Source organism: Pecten maximus, chromosome 7 (genome assembly GCF_902652985.1).
Source record: "Pecten maximus chromosome 7, xPecMax1.1, whole genome shotgun sequence".
Lineage (NCBI taxonomy): Eukaryota > Metazoa > Mollusca > Bivalvia > Pectinida > Pectinidae > Pecten > Pecten maximus.
Window position 1 is genome coordinate 13,134,892 of NC_047021.1, and position 18,324 is coordinate 13,153,215.

General features: G+C 33.6%; 1 protein-coding gene across 2 annotated transcripts; it reads right to left on the reverse strand.

The window, feature by feature from the left end:
• Positions 1-1,914: 1,914 nt before the first annotated feature.
• LOC117331658 (traB domain-containing protein-like) lies at positions 1,915-17,487 on the reverse strand. Of its 2 annotated transcripts, none has more exons than XM_033890485.1 (9): positions 17,406-17,487; positions 15,929-16,090; positions 12,358-12,560; positions 10,627-10,767; positions 9,554-9,664; positions 7,950-8,095; positions 7,234-7,424; positions 6,477-6,576; positions 1,915-5,995 (listed from the first exon to the last, which is right to left on the reverse strand). In XM_033890485.1, exons 1-9 carry the CDS (start codon positions 17,437-17,439, stop codon positions 5,869-5,871), a joined length of 1,215 nt encoding a protein of 404 aa, XP_033746376.1. In that variant the 5' UTR covers positions 17,440-17,487; the 3' UTR covers positions 1,915-5,868. The 2 variants fall into 2 exon arrangements, with proteins under 2 accessions (XP_033746376.1, XP_033746375.1); XM_033890484.1 differs by having other exon boundaries at positions 7,228-7,424.
• Positions 17,488-18,324: the final 837 nt, after the last annotated feature.

Consider the following 18,324-nt stretch of genomic DNA (forward strand, 5'->3'; position numbering starts at 1 on the left):
CTTTGGCATAGTGAAGTACTAACATAATTGTTGCTGTTATCTTCGCTTGTTGTTTTTTTAAAACAAATGCGATGATTGGACGACGTACCTTGATATTGAAACTTTTACCACGTTGGGTAAACATTAACTATGATGTTGTGTATCCATAGTGGGATGTTTGTCTGCACATTACACACAAATACTTGTTTGTACAATTAAAATCATTGAGTTGGGATAAAAGGTATTAACAGTTACTTTGCTATACAAAATAAATACACCATAATTTGAACCATCTAAAGTGTGAACATTTCTCAGAATAATGTGAAAATAACAATGTGATATGGACACTCACGTCGTACTTACATGAAGCTACATATTTAAGTAAGGGTTTTATTTACACTGTTTTGTTTTCCTCTTTTTATTTTTTATACCATTTAAAAATTTGACATTTTCTTTCACTGTTTTTATTTAATATCCCATTCATAATTCTGATATTTTCATTCATCGTTTTTTAAAAGAATAAATGACAAAATTTGAAAAAAAAATCCAAACACAATGTTGTTTTGTTTTCTGATCTCCTTTATACCATACCTGATATCATGACTCTGGAAACTTCTAAATCATTTTAAACAAGAGGCCCATGGGCCTTAACGGTCACCTGATTTTTGAAATATTTCAGTAAATTTGATTGACACCTTTTGGGATCTGTCAGGGCCAACATGTGCATACCATTAAGCAGTCATCCCATGCTGATAATGTTAACAAATTTAGAATGAATTTCAAAACAACTTAAACAAATGATAGTCAAAAATGTGATTTCCCTATAACTATAGTCAAGTTTATCCCCTCCCATGGGGCAAACGTGAGACCCCAGGGCTAGGAAATTCACAATTATGGTAAAGCACCTTAAGACCCTTCCATCTGTGAAGAGTATTTAATTCTACCTTATTTGGGTTGTAAGAAGAAGATTTTTAAAATTTCAGTTAATTTGACCCTTTTTGGCCCCGCCCATCAGCCCCTGGGGGTCAGTCAGGGCCAACATGTACATACCATCAAACTGTCATCCCAAGCTGATAATGTTAACCAAGTTAGAATGAATTCCAATAAAAATTCAACAAATAATAGTCAAAAATGTGATTTCCCTATATAAACTATAGTAAAATTTACCCCCTCCCCAGGGGCAAACGTGAGACCCCAGGGTCATGAAATTCACAATTTTGGTAAAGCAACTTAAGACCCTTCCATCTATGAAAAGTATTTGATTCTACCATATCTGAGAGTAGAAAAGAAGATTTTTGAAATTTCAGTCAATTTGACCCTTTTTGGCCCCGCCCATCAGCCCCTGGGGTTAACCAGGGCCAATATGTGCATACCATCAAACTGTCATCTCATACTGATAATTTGAACCAAGTTAGAATGAATTCCAATAGAAATCCAACAAATAGTAGTCAAAAATGTGATTTCCCTATATAAACTATATAGTAAAGTTTACCCCCTCCCCAGGGGCAAACGTGAGATCCCAGGGTCATGAAATTCACAATTTTGGTAAAGCACCTTATGACCATTTCATCTAAGAAGAGTGTTTGATTCTACCTTATCTGAGAATAGAGAAGAAGATTTTTGAAGTTTTAGTCAATTTGACCCTTTTTGGCCCCGCCCCCTGGGGGATGGGGACCATATAATTCACAATTAGTTGACCTTTAGCCATAGAAGCTCCCTGCCAAATTTCATTGAATTTGGTTCAGTGGTTTTGGAGAAGAAGTTGAAAATGTAAATTGTTTACGGACGGACGACGACAGACAAAAGGCGATTAGAATAGGTCTTTGAGACTTTGTCTCAGGTGACCTAAAAAGTCAGTCAAAGGTACCTGGATCTGCTGGATCTATGGGCAACAGTAGAGAAACCAAAAAAGCATGACTACTCAACTGCATGACAAACAATTACCACATTTTATTGTTTATGTTGAACAAAACCAGAATGATAATCTAATTTCTAATATAGGAACATTCTGTTGAAAAAAAAGCAATAATCGTATCAGCGATAACATTATCTCTAATACAGCGAAAGTTCTGTTGATAAATAAAACAATGGTTATCTTATTTCTGATATAGTGAACATTCTTTTGAAGAAAAAAACACAGTGATAATGTTATCTATTAATATAAAAAACTTCAATGTTAAGTCTTAACACAGTATATTGTATAATCAAGATTCTATTCAAAAGTTCTTATCAAAAACAGAGTTATAATTACTCTTTTGAATTAATATTTCTTCAAACTTAAAATCCTTTGACATGTTTAAAAGAGTCAGCGTGTTGTACTTTTATACACACATAAAAGCATATAACTTTTTAAACATGAAATTATGCATATCAATTAAATATCTACTCAAATTGTCAACAATTACAAACCGGTCAAAACACGCTGGAAACACAAGATTCACTAACATGTCAACCACTTACATGTACAGGGTATAACACTATTTATGATATATATTTATATAGACGTAGATATCCCTGTGTATTCACGTATCTTCAAACAAACGTAAAGAAATGCCTCATTCCTTATGCTAACTTACTCAATAATTACTGCTGGATTTTAAGTTCATAATGTTTTACTTTTAGTTACTCAGACTGTTCATTGATTAATTAACCTCTATAATTGATTCATAATGTTGGATTAGTAAACCTCTTTCTTTGATTAATTAACTTCATATATAGATTCATCAATCTTGGTTATAGAATCATTAACTTCAGTTATAGATTCATTATCTTCAGGTAAACCTCCATTTTTTAATCGTTCACCTCTATCAATGATTCCTTAACCTTGGTTATAGATTCATTATCTTCAATCAAGTCTGAGTTATTCATTTAACTCGGTAACAGATTCATAAACCTCAGTTTTAGATTCACTAACCTTACTTACAGATCCACTTATCGCTGTAATGGATTCATAAGGCATAGTTACAGATTAACCAGACCTCAGTTAAATATTCTTAACCTCAGTTACTGATTCATTAACCATGGTTATAATTTCAGTAACCTTAGTTACATAGCCATTATCCTCAGTTACAAATGAATTAACTTGAGTTATTATAGTAACTTTGATTATCCATTACCTCAATCAAACAATGATATCACTGATTCAATAACATCAATAATCGATTCACTAGTCTTTCTTTGTTCTAAGAGACTATATTTGACATATGATATGACAGTAAGGTAGCAGGTATCCCAAGTATTACTTTAAATAGAACACATTGTTATAAAACAAAATATCTTGGAATCAACCAAAGGTACTTGCATGGGGTAAATAACACCCAGAGTTAAGATCCAATATCTGTGTATAGTATATATCAAGGATATTATTTTTTTTTTATTTTAACTGTGGATGTTAATTATCAGATACAAGAGCCTAGTTAGTGCAATGTACATGTCATTCTGATTACATTTCATCAGAATTCATAGGAATTGAACAAACAACTTAAGGCAGTGCCGTAATAGCCCATAAATAATGCGTACATTTCTGTAGTATTAAAGTTAGTTTGGTATAATTTTATTTCATACATGTATTTTATTCTAAATAACAAATGTGGTTTAAAAGTTTATTCCCTTCACCAAATACATTTTCTAATTCATAATGTAACTCATGTACAGTTCTCATTACCACTACCATTGTGCAAAATTCAAAGCTTTTCAGTTTTAATGAAACAAAGAAAATGGCAACTTTAAAATTTGATATGCATTTATATTAAATATCCATTACCGTATATCAACCTTCCTTTAACCCTAAATAATCTTGAAAACAAAATATTAAAATATCAAAATACCTTGCTTGGAAAACGTATGTATTTTTCATTCAATTAATCACAAACAAGGTAAAAGATTTTTAAAAGTTGAATATTTCTTATGACTCAATTTAAATTTACATATTATTTGATTAATGTAGATGTATAAACATTCAACAGGATGAAATCATTGACAGTGATATTGCCACACATCATCACATCTTTTAAAATTATTGTCATGATTATCTGATGTGCCATTTTATTTTTATGAGAAACTAGACAAGAATTTACAACTGCCATAACTTAAGATACTTCAGTCAATTCACTGAATGGGTGACCTTATGAACTCGGTGCAACCAAGAACTAGATATGATATCGTAGTTTTAAGTGTGCTCACACGATTTGGGCAAGGCTGAACAATCTCACTTTTAAAAATTTAAAGTTGCGTCTTTTTTCATTATCAGTATTATATAAACAAGTTTGCACAAAAGTATACAATTAAAAATATTAAAGTATTTAAAGCTTTCAGTGAAAAAGGGGTAATATAGAAAAATATCATTGGTAGATAAAAAGTTTCTGCAAATAATGTATAAACCATTTCACCTTAACAAGTTATCAGACAAATGATATATAAACTCTCAGTAACTCTTAAATACATAGTAGAGGAATTCTACAAAAGAGAGAATAGCTATATTTAAACAACATTATGCAATGAAGATAAGGTTTGACAATATGTAAAGTCAATGTCAACAAGAAAGCGTAAAATGAATGAGATATTATAACTGGTTATGATAATGGCACAACATACGTCATCAATAAACAACTTTCATCACATCACTTTCATAATCATAAATCTACAAACACATTAGAATATATACAACACCATGAGAATAGCACCAATAATATCACCTTTGACCAAACATGTATTAGCTGTCTAGTCACAACACTCCTGTAATTAGTTTACCACAACACTTACAAATAAATTATCTCCCTTTACTGCCGCGTTAAGCTACAGATAAATTATCTCCCTTTACTGCCATATTAAGCTACAGATAAATTATCTCCCTTTACTGCCACATTAAGCTTCAGACGAATTATCTCCCTTTTCTGCCATGTTAAGTTACAGATAAATTATCTCCCTTTACTGCCACATTAAGCTACAGATAATTTATCTCCCTTTACTGCCACATTAAGCTTCAGACGAATTATCTCCCTTTTCTGCCACGTTAAGCTGTAAGAATGCCTTCACCCAAGAAATGTCTTACAAACTCTGAATTCAACTGAACAACTGCTTGAAAATACATCACTTCCCCAGTTAGCTTATTGGTAAGTGCAAATAAATATGAGAAGAGTAATTATTTCGACAAAAGACTTTACTTCCACATAGTCAATGATATTGGAGATGTTATCTATAGTTAACTGAGCAGCCAAACAACACAATTTCTGACATATCTGTCATATCAGTCAAAATACTTTTACTATAACATGATGCATGTATACTGTTCATAACATTAAAGAGAGGGCTTCTATAGGGTTAATATTATATACATGAATTCTGAAATGAAATACCCTATGACATTGTTTGATTTAATATCACCTTTTCACTATAATTAATTTTTATTAAATAATATATGCTTGACCATATTTTTTCAGCTTCAATTTCAAGTTAACCAACTCACAGATAATTAAAGCCTGCACTTAAAACATTAAAGCTTTGACTATGAAGCTTGTTTAAAAGTTTCTCTCAAACAGGACTTTGTGTAGACATACAAGTTTAAAAGTCAATTATATTTTGACAAAAATGTACATCATCACCTGATGTGAGTTTCATTTTTGAAATAAATCATAAAAATATTCAGATACATTATTCATTTGTGTCTGAAAGATAATAACATGATTCAATTAATGAAAGTGAGTGAAAATAGAATATCGCAAATATCATGATTTCTCCACCAGGCAGACAGTACCATTGGGCATTTATACTTTGACTAGGAACTAAAGGACTTCACATGCCTTTGGACGAAAACTGCTGAGTTTGAAATGCCCAATCAAACTGTACAACTATGAGGAATTAGGACACACTGAATTGGTTGTCTAGGTCCAGTCATAGTACCATAGGAAGTGTCCACCGACACAACTTATAACAGCCCATCCCCACAGCTCCTACCAATGATATCCTGAACGCCCAGCCAAACGTTCGCCAGATTATAGACATAGGCTGATCAGGTACTCTACAACAAAAACAAGCAGTTTTATCAAATTTTATTCTGTATCATTCTCAAAACCTTTGTGACATTACCTTTTTTATGCAACACTTTAAATGTACATGTATTAGGATTTCATGTTGATTTACTGATTTGCGACAGCCTGTTTTAGAATTTTTTTCAACAACAGACTATAATAGGCCTATATTGTGTGAACTATATCAGCAGGAACTATTTATTCATGTTTTGTTTAAATTAGTTATGCTGTCTGTTTTCAAGGTGTATTCGAATATATTAATATTATACAGTACATGTACAATCAAAATGATTATCAATCCATCGTGAACCACCGCTTTATCTTCTCTTTATAGCACAATTTGTGAGAAAATATTAACAAAAAACAAAAACTGCATTTTTGTTGATAACCAGAAATGACAAATTTTAATTTTCTAAAAAGGGAAGAGTATGAACAATATAAAATGGAAGATAGTAATTGTGTTTGACTTACGTAGTAATTTCTTTGAGGTTGTGTCTGTACTGTTCCCAGTTGTCTATTATACCGGGCACGTGTCCTATTCCCACAACGCCGACAACTACTACAGGGTGAGCTGAAACAAAAATAGACCGATTAAACCCACTGTAACACTTAATAATCAGCATAGAGCTAATACAAATATTTTCCTGGATGTTGAAACTGTATGAAACATTTTCTTCCTTCCTTTATTATAACTCAATGACAACAAGAGGCCCAATGGGCTTGTTTTGCTCACCTGCTTGTAGACCAACTTTGAAGCTGGTCTAGGCCATTTATGCAGATACTAAGATGATTACCACTTTATTGGGAGTCTCTTAGCTATTGGGAAATCAATGCTTAAAGATTTTAACACATTTAACCTCTGGGACTTTCAACGTAGGGCAAGTTCATTAATTTGAACAAACTTGGAAGCCTTTCATCCCAGAAAACTACATGCCCAATATCAACTCCCGAGAACACAAGGTTATTGAGAAGAAGTCGTGAAAAGAAATTAGCCTATTTCATCCCTATAAACTTGAATATAGTTCATTTTGAGTAATGAACTGTAAATTGCATGTTGTATAAAGAATAACAAACACTGTTTATAAATTTCTAATATATTAATCGCCAACAGCGACTGTTGAAAGGATTATGATCTCTATCCACATTCAGACATTTACCTGCCCTTTGATAATTGTGAATGACGTCTTAACAATCTAAAGTCCTCCCCCTGAAGGGTACTTACATGTACCTGTGTTCCTGTCTCTACATTGCTTCCGCTGATACTCTCTGAAGGTGACAGCAGCATTCTTTAGACTGAATGCAAGGTAGGTGTCTCTCTCTTCGACAACAACCTTGGCCAAAGCTGGGAACTCTCCGGCCATGTCCTTCAGCATCTGTTCTAGTAAGTCTCGGTCCTTACACTTCTCTATGTCTTCCTTACTGTAACAAACAAAAACGTCACACATGTATCACTATGGCTGATCCATGATTACTATATTTGACCAACAGGAGTCAAAAAGGATTCCTTCTTTATTACAGCAAGAGTTACCTCCTCTTACTACAACAAATATTGGGAGTCATCTCCCGTAACTACAGGAAACAGGAAGATTTCTTATTTCTTTTCACTACAATTCAGTCAGAGGGAGTTATCTGCTCTTTACTGCCTTAAACATAAGGATTTGTCCTTATTGTATCATACAAATTACACTGCATTATTACTAGGTTATTTTTTCTTTAATGTAATATACATCAGTATGATACTTTTCTTTCTTTATACAATAATCAAACAGTAGGAAATGTTTTCTTCCTAGATATTAAAATCAACAGGAATTCTCTCCACAACCCAAAATGGGAGTTATATGATTTTTGCCACAAATTACAAACAGCAGGAACTCTCTTCACAACCCAAAACAGAAAGACTCATCTCCTCTTTGTTCTATTTACAAACCTCACCATTTTTCTTACCTGAATTTATAATCTATACAGAATAGCAGGTGCCATACCAGCCTAAGTTTCTGCCAGAAGGACAGGGAGGCAAGCACTCGTCTCATTGTGATCTGTATGGGACGGTCCCCTAGCTTTATCATTTTACACACCTGTATCTTCTTGGCCTGAAATAGCATAGCATACTGTGTAAATGACATACCATGCATGGCATTATTCTGTGCTACTTGTAACTATTCATCCAATTTTTTTCACAGTAAATATTTACAACGCTATTTCAGTTGTGATCTAAAATAAAACAGTAGAGACATTTTATGTTACAGACCCAGTATCAACTCCCTGGGCCTCTTAAATTTTAGCCTATTTCACCCCTATGACCTTGACTCATGTATCATGTATTATGATATGCGTAAAAAATGAAAAAATAAATGTATACTATGATTGGTATATTCATTATGAAGTAGTATATACAAGCTTCACATTTTTTTAAAACTAAATGAAATAAATTTCTGGATTTTTCGAAAGTGTGTTTACACAGGAAATTTAGTTTTGCTCTACCACAAAAAAAGGTACCTCAAAGCCAAGGTTATATTGCAGAAAACCTTAATTATCAACATATGTTAAAACAAGATAAAATCTGTCTTTGGGAAAGAGATATTTAATTTCAAATAGGTTTCAGAAAAAAAATGTCATTTTGGGTCAAATATCATGATATTTTGTAATTTTGAAGTTTATTTGAAGTGACTACCCTGGTATTTATAGGTCTGAAAAACATAGAAAAAATCAGTTGAATTATCCTTCCGAGGGCTGTATCGAAATTGCAAATGTTGTATAGATTACAAATATATATATTTTGTAGAGGAAATATGTAGGATTAAATGGCTATGTATATCTAAAACATGTGCCTTATTTTTTAGAATTGGGCATTTTTACTGTACACTGCTACCTGAATAATATAGGTCAATGACATTCATTTGAAAAAAATATTGGTAGCCCTTTACCCCAGCATGCTACAGACCCAATATTAACTCCTTGGGCATCTTGGTTATTGAAAAGAATTTGTTTAAAGATTTTAGCCTATTTGACCCCAGTGTCCTTGAATGTGGGTCAACATAATTCATTTGAGCAAACTAAGTAGCGTTTTACCCAAGCATGCTACCTACTCAATATCAAGCCCCTGGGCCCCTTGGTTATTGAGAAGAAGTTGTTTAAAGATTTTAGCCTATTTGACCCCTGTGTCCTTGAATGTGGGTCAACATAATTCATTTGAGCAAACTAAGTAGCGTTTTACCCAAGCATGCTACCTACTCAATATCAAGTCCCTGGGCCTCTTGGTTATTGAGAAGAAGTTGTTTAAAAATTTTAGCCAACATGACACATGTGACCTTGAAGATAGGTCAACATCATCTATTGAAACAAACTTGGTAGCCCTTTATCCCAGCATGCTACAGGCTCATGATCAGTCTCAGGGCCTCTTCGTTATTAACAAGTTGTTTCAATGGAAATGTTAACACAGGATGGACAGACAGATGACGATCGCCTTTTGGGAAAGTGAGCTAAAAATGTAATTTTCACAAAGTTTTGTAGTCCACAAGATTGTATCTGTCACCATATCTCTTACTGACCTCTCTAAAGGCCTGGCGGAACTCCCCTCCAGGAGCCATGCCCAGCTCCTTGGCAATGTGTGCAGACATCCTGAGCAGTAGAAGGTAGGCTATACCCTGTACATATCCTATCTGTAATAAAAAAAAACATAGTTCATCATAATCATTTATTTTAAAACAAAATGTAACCAGGACTTTAAAACATAGTAAAGCTGAAGGGATATACATCTTATAATAAATCAAAATCTATAATTTTCCTTTGTTTTCACAGTGACATCAAATTTACAGCCCTTACAGAATGAGATTTCTATATACAGTAACAAAAGATCATGTATTTGATTTAAGATAATTTAGTTGTCCTTAAGCTGAGAGCAGTCTTCTGTATATATATAACCATTAAATCAATCTGTTGTTGTTTTTCTTTGAATCTTTTTGTTTAGTTACCAATACACCAAATGAAATAATGAGTCACCGTATTCTGATACACAATATGTTATATGAATTATGTCCTTTGATGAGCCAAATATACGTTTCAGTTCATTTCCTTATTTACCCAGTTTAATTGGTTGCTGCTAGCTATAGACATCACAATGTTTACTGAGTCAAGGGTGAGGTTTCTGTAATATGAGATAAATTAACAATGGGAAAATATCCACCCTTCAAAACTGTACAACAGATATTGTACAACAGGATACTGTACAATAGATACAGTACAATAGATACTGTACAATAGATACTGTAAATAGATACTGTACAACAGGATACTGTACAACAGGATACTGTACAATAGATACTGTACAATAGGATGTTGTACAACAGGATACTGTACAATAGGATACTGTACAACAGGATACTGTACAATAGGATATTGTACAATAGATACTGTAAATAGACACTGTACACTAGATACTATACAATAGGATGTTGTACAACAGGATACTGTACAATAGGACACTGTACAATAGGATACTGTACAATAAGATATTGTACAACAGGAAACTGTACAATAGGATATTGTACCACAGGATACTGTACAATAGGATACTGTACAATAGATACTGTACAATAATATACTATACAATAGGATACTGTACCTTACTGATGGTCTCCTTTATTTTCTGGAAGTTGATGTTCTTTGCCTCCTCCAACAAAAGTTTCTCATCAAGGTGAAGCATGTGTACCCGACTATCACAAAGCTCAACAATAACAACGTCTGGTTGAGTCTTCTGTATAGTCTGACAGGGAGATAAGCATATATATATTGACAGATTAATCAAACTCTATCAACAATGGTTCGGAGTTAGTTTGTGGTTATTTTTCATTATGTTATGTCATATGTAAGAATTATTGTCTTTTTATCTTCATAACTGCAATTAAAACCAGGAAACTACACACTGGTTATGGGGAATCTCCACTCTTTATATGTAAATTAGCTGCGGAAAATATGTCATGCACGTATGTCAAGCTGGTGAACTGGCAACACAAAGAAAAAAAAAGAAGCACAAATTCAATCAAATGCACTGGTTGCTACCAAAAAGACAAAGAAAAGAATTTGGTAAAATCACATCTACGACTTACAGAGTCAACATGAGTCGGTCAGACAAACCACCATGAATTCGCAGTTAAACTTCTTAGCATTGGAATAACAACCCATGCTTTTCTGTTCGGGGGATATAACAAGATGTGTGCAGGTTTGAATCACGATCTAATTTCAGATGTTTATTACATACATTACTGAAGACTAGTTGATGTAACTGAGCATATTTGAAGGGAATTACATGAAGATAATTCCATAAGGGATTATAAAGTTGAGTTTGATTAAGTTTCACAAAAACAAATCAAAAACATAGAGAGGCTTTAACACCCTTTTAATAACAATGATCATTTAAAGTTAGTTAGTTAGTTAGTTAAAATGCTTAACGGCCCATCAACACTATAAAGGGCATAAGGGCCAAAAAAAGCGATTAAAAATACGAGCAAAAAGGGCTAGAGACAAAATGACATAAAAAAACAAAACATATAAAAATACAGATATATATTGGTACACTCATGATCACAATCAGTTTAAAATCAAAACGTGGCTATGGTTACTCAAATCTTGTGATAAAGACCAATAACTTTCAGATACATGTAGTTCAAAATTTTGTATATACTAACAGACTCGAACAGAGTCTTCAGTCTTGCCATTTTAAGATGGCCTCTAGCTCCCACGCATGCTAAGTTTTTTAGAAGGCTGTGATATGGTCTCACAGGTGAGTTTCTTTGTGTGGGACTGATGTCAACTTTATAGTGCTACTTCACTGAAGAAACCCAGCAGAATACCACCCCCAGCCACATTTATACTTACAATATAAAAAAGTGTAACACTTCTAAATTGCTTAACATTAGGTAGAGAGTAAGGCTCTGTTATGTCTTGGAAGAAAGGAAGCAAAGCCTTCCTTACTGGGGTTAACAGTGAACATAGATAAAGATAAAAGGGTGTCTGGTTTGTTGAAGTGTAAATTTAAGACCAATCTGATTAATCAGTATAAAAATAATTAATGAACACTTTTATATGAATTACAAACATGCTACAGTAAATTGATTCTATTAGAAGTTATTGTCGGATGAGTTAAGATTATTAGGTTATATGTTTGGTGGGGAGTGAGCTCAGCTGGAGATTTGTAAAATTTGTAATATATATAATTCTGGTTGCCTTGACCCTGCCTCCTCCCTCCACCCCTGCCTCCTTGCCCCCACCCCTGCCTCTTTGCCCCCACACCTGCCTCCTCGCCGCAACCATTCCTCCCTTAAGACACTGTTGGTGTGTATGGTGTGACCCTTACCTCGGCAACATCTGCCTGGCTCTCATGACTGAAGTGGGCAGTGCCCACAAGGTAGACTTTGGTTTCACAGTTGTTTGAGAGAACAGTTACAGTGCCAGGAAGTGTAGGATTAGGGTCCCTACCAGCTCGGATCGCCTCATCCTCATCATTGTCCTCGATATCACTCTCATCCCCAGTATCCTCTCCATCCTCGCCTTCATCATCTGGTGGCAACATAAACAAATTTTCAAATGTGATAAGATAGCCCTCTAGTGTAGAGACAGCACAGTAACACAAACCGTTGTGGAATTATTCATATTGCATGTATATATACCACAGTAACACAAACCATTGTGGAATTAGTCATATATTGTACAGTACATGGATACCAGTTGATATTTTTAAAATAAGGAAATTCAATACAAAAGTAGGAGTACAGGGATTCCATGCAACCACGTGACCGGCACGAAGCTGTTTACTGCAACGCTGCTTGCATTTTTCATTTCTTTCTCCTGAAAGACCTATAAATGTATTTTGTAAGTGTTTTAAGCATGAATCCTTCAAATAAAAGTTCATCAGAATAAAAAAAATGTCTTCATAGTATACCTTAAGCTTAATAACCAGCTAAATGTGTTAAGAAGAAGAAAACAAAACCACTAAAACAATTTAGATAGCAAAGGAACATCAGTGAGATTCAACTTCATACATTAAATTTAGTGTACATCTAGTGAATGAGTATGAGATCTAGCCTGTACCTTTCTTAGCCTTACAGATGTATATAACTATATTCTATATGACATGTACACATGTATAAAGAAGTTGTAACAACTGTTGTAGATGTCATGCTAGAGGCTAGAGATCACTGTTATTACCTCCCTTATTTTCTTCCACTCAATAATGTATGAACGACAGGTAAACAGACCTAAATAAGAAATTGCCCCCCCCCCCCCTTCTTGGCATATAGTGTTGTCCATGTCCTTACCTTCCCTATGCAATGTAACTAGCAAATCTTATGAACTGCTGATTCGATCATCCAAGCTCTTTTTCTGGGTGTCATGTGGCAGTTGGGGTATTTAGGTCTTACAGACATTTTCTAGTCTTTTTTTTTTTTTTTTTTTAAATTTTTTCATCACATTCTATCTCATCATAAATATTTTTAAATATAAGTTCTTATACAATGTATATTACACAATCACTGAAATCATCTCAAATTAATCTGCCTTGCATATTTTTTTCTAAACCACAAACAAGATGATGATTACCACATACACATCTTTTAAGGTTTTCTGGACTTTACCAAAGTCATATTTATGATCATTTAATTATATAAATAGTAAGAAATTTTAAGACAAATTTAATGGTAACTTGCAATTGAACAACATCCAAGTATGGTATAATCTTGGCAATGCATTAAATTCATAATATGAGATACAATGATGTGATGGTATTGTGTATATTATGTTGTGAGATACAATGGTGTGATGGCCATGGTATTGTGTATATTATGTGAGATACAATGGTGTGATGGCCATGGTATTGTGTATATTATGTGAGATACAATGGTGTGATGGCCATGGTATTGTGTATATTATGTGAGATACAATGGTGTGATGGTATTGTGTATATTATGTTGTGAGATACAATGGTGTGATGGTATTGTGTATATTATGTTATGAGATACAATGATGTGATGGCCATGGTATTGTGTATATTATGTGAGATACAATGTTGTGTTGGCCATGGTATTGTGTATATTATGTTGTGAGATACAATGGTGTGATGGTATTGTGTATATTATGTTGTGAGATACAATGATGTGATGGTATTGTGTATATTATGTGAGATACAATGGTGTGATGGCCATGGTATTGTGTATATTATGTTGTGAGATACAATGGTGTGATGGCCATGGTATTGTGTATATTATGTGAGATACAATGGTGTAATGGCCATGGTATTGTGTATATTATGTGAGATACAATGGTGTGATGGCCATGGTATTGTGTATATTATGTGAGATACAATGGTGTGATGGCCATGGTATTGTGTATATTATGTTGTGAGATAGAATGGTGTGAATGTATTGTGTATATTATGTGAGATACAATGGTGTGATGGCCATGGTATTGTGTATATTATGTGAGATACAATGGTGTGATGGTATTGTGTATATTATGTGAGATACAATGGTGTGATGGCCATGGTATTGTGTATATTATGTGAGATACAATGGTGTGATGGCCATGGTATTGTGTATATTATGTGAGATACAATGGTGTGATGGCCATTGCATTGTGTATGTTATGTTGTTTTTAAAGTCTTGATCCAGGAATTTCCCTCCTACAATAAATGAACAAATTATTATCATCAAAGATGGATCAGCCTTTACAACAGCCATATCTTTCATTATAGCCGACATGACAATTATGAGGTCACGATAATAATGAAGTCATAATAAACTAAAAGGTTTGGAAGTTATAGACTCGTAACCTTCAAGTTAGCTTGATAAAGTTATAAAGTGGGGCTGCAGTGTAAATGTAAATATTATTTTGTGAGATACAACTTGTTGTGATACATAGTTAGCTGAAATTATATGGTAATCTTTATAAGGGTACGTCATTACTGCTGAGCTGTACGATGTACATTATATCAATATGTCATGAAGTTGTGATACGTACCATTTACTGTATGTATATCTATATGCTATCAAAACATATATATGGTCCTCTGGAATTGATGCCAGTATACAATATATATATTCTAAGTGTTTGCCTCTTGACTTATTCATTAGTCAAGGTTAAATGCAGGCATCTAATTTTGTTAGCAGCTTTCACGTAGTTTGAATTAGTTGGTTGTAGAAGAAACAGCAGATGTGTAATCTGTTCCGACTGTTGTTATTTATTTGAAATTAGAACACTGACAGGTCAACAAGGGCCCTAGCATGAGGCTTTACATATCCCTAATAATCATCAAGAAAATGTCCATCAGTAAAAAATATATAGCAAATTTGACCTTGACCTTTAATTTGCATCTTACGATATTGAGCTTTATATACACCTATTGTATGTCTACATTTCACAACATATCAAAATGTATTACCACATGAAATTTCAGAAAGTTTGCATTGGCTCTTTAATTTTTCATTAACATTGATGTCTTCGTGCCTTTTTAGACCCCTAATGCACATCTGCATTTCACAGTTTATCATTTCACAGTTTATCATCATGAGAATTTTCAGAAAGTTTGACCTTTATAAGGGCCTAATATGATGTATTTTGACAGTATACTCAGTTCTATTTTTAGAAGCAGTGTGTACATGTGGGTACTTGACCTTAACCTTAGGAACTTTTCCCCTATTGCACATCTGCACAGTGTAGTTATTTATATAACAATATGTCAAGTTTCAGAAAGTTTATATTCTGGGTTCCGAGATAATCACCAAAATAATAAGTGCAAGTGGACAGACAGAAGGGATTCTTGATTACTAGGGCACCTCGATGCGGGGCCCTAATTAATTAGAGAGAAAAAACACCTGGAAAGTTACAATATTCACCAGTGAAGTAAAAATTGTAAAAAAAAAATCAAATCTGACCTTCCCAATCTGAAAATTCGCTTTCTACTGCATCTTCTGGTTCCTGTGGTAGAGGCTTTGTGTCCTGTTCCAATTCCACATTAGGGACCGCTGTTTTATCCTTTTGAGATTCTATAACAAGGCCAGCATCTCCATGTGCAGCTAATTCTTGTGCTGGTAATTCTTCAATGACAAGAATTCATCCTTGACCACTACTGATATGATAAATGTGCAAATCTAACCTGTGTATACATTTTTATTTTCAAAACCTCAAGAACTACCAATATTTTGATGATGGACTAAAATTTGTTGAATTGAAGTGCTTGACTATGCATAATAGCATATATACCACCTGCCAGCATTAACTTAAAAGGATTTTATTGTTTCAAGGTAAGGGATTATAGATTAATCACTTTTGGAAAATACTGTCCATAGAAGTTTTCTTGTTGCAGCATTGTTTACAAACATCACCCAAGGTAAATAGTGTTTTAAAGCCCATAGACATATACTCATAAAACATTTTTTATGATAAATATTCATATATAATGTATCTCATTTCACTATTCATAAGAAAACATCACAGCTAAATAGGTACCTACTTTTTTAACAACCCTTAGCAACCGCTTTTAAAAAATGTTTTTACTGGCTAAATTTTGATTACCCTGTATATTGACATGGCTATACATGTAAACAGATGTATACTTAGCACGAACGAAGTTTTACAATCAGATAAGAGTACAGGACAGAAAATTACGAATACCCTAAAAACAATGGCTGACACTGAAAAGCCAACTTCTAACTGCCATTATATAGATATAGTCTACCTTAACAAATGGCATGCATAAACACTTTTTTTCTTCTCTGCAATAATTCCTCTACTTAGTTTTAGTTGTAAAGAGATCACTAATTTGAAATATGTATCCGCAAAACACATACTCTATCCAAATTATACTCTACAAGATACAATTATTTTGTTCATATCGCGTACCATCCCTAATACGCTTCAGGCTACAATATGACGAACAGATCAGACTGAAGACAGGAAGATAACGGGAATATTGTGTGTGTTGGGCAGTTCGGCTACTGAATATCGTTTAGTGCTAACTCATCCATGACGCAGACGGAATGCTCCTATCAATCATTACGATTACCGCCTAGTCAATGCAAAGTGCCGAAAAATTGGGGGATGTGTACATGTGCTGTAGAACACTTATCTGGGTCAGTAAGTGTTTGCATTGTGTAAAAAATCGCTCTAATTTTAATCTGATATCACTATGTTGACTTCAAACTTGTCAAAAATATGTCGTCGTGCTAGATAGTGACAAGCCTAATTCAGCTGTAATTTTGTTCACTCTGCGACTGCCAGATGGCCTCCTATTTAGCAGTATTCCGAAAATGTACCTTAAGAACAGCACGATTTTCATACTCATTCAAGTATAATAAAACACAAAAAGACTAAGTGAAAGTAAAAAATTGTAAAGATAATAAGATAACTTACCATTTACCAAGTTTTCAGTTTTACCATCATCCATGGTGGGGATGTTGCAACATGCGTGTGTGTACACAAATACTAATGACGTTTATCACTGAAAATAAACTATAAACTGGAAAACAGGAACTGACGCAGATCCAAATTCCGGATTTCACATTGGCAGTGGCGTACACGCTAGCGCTGTCACCATAATATTAAACGACTTCGTTTTTTAATTACAAGTGCACATTTTTGTATTGTTTAAATTATATGCAATATTCAAAATGAACCAATGATTATCCACATCAAAGTTAAGTTGTAAATAAAATTACGTATACAGTACAGTTGTGTGGTAATTTACTAAGTTTCTTCTTTATGATTTGCTAATTCCGTCAAAAATGACGATTACATTAATTTAGCATGGATCTGTTGGAGAGAGGGGCGTGATGAGGGTTATATACAGTTATATTCAGATCATCCAAAAAATTATTTAAAGTCGCCGGACACATCTGGTTAAACAATCTCCTTTTTCTCTCTCTTCTAGATAAAACTTAACACATGGTTATATATATACTAGTTGTCATACTTTTGAGATTTTTATTACCACTCAGACACACTACTGGTGCAACAAGTGGTCAACAAAAATAACAACAGAATTATACAATATTACTTATAATTTAACATACTGTAGGCTTAGTATATTGTGTAACTCTTCATATATGTATGTTTTGGAACATATTTTTTCAGTAATTTTACAATATACAATTATATATATAATAATATATATAGGGTCTAGTAAGTAATAACGACGGTATAAACCAATATAGGTACTGGATCCTAACAAACAAATGTTGGATGCGTATTACTAGAAATAGATATATGTCAAGTAGTAATAACGACAGTACAGACAAGTAAATTGTCAATTTACTTGTCTGTACTGTCGTTA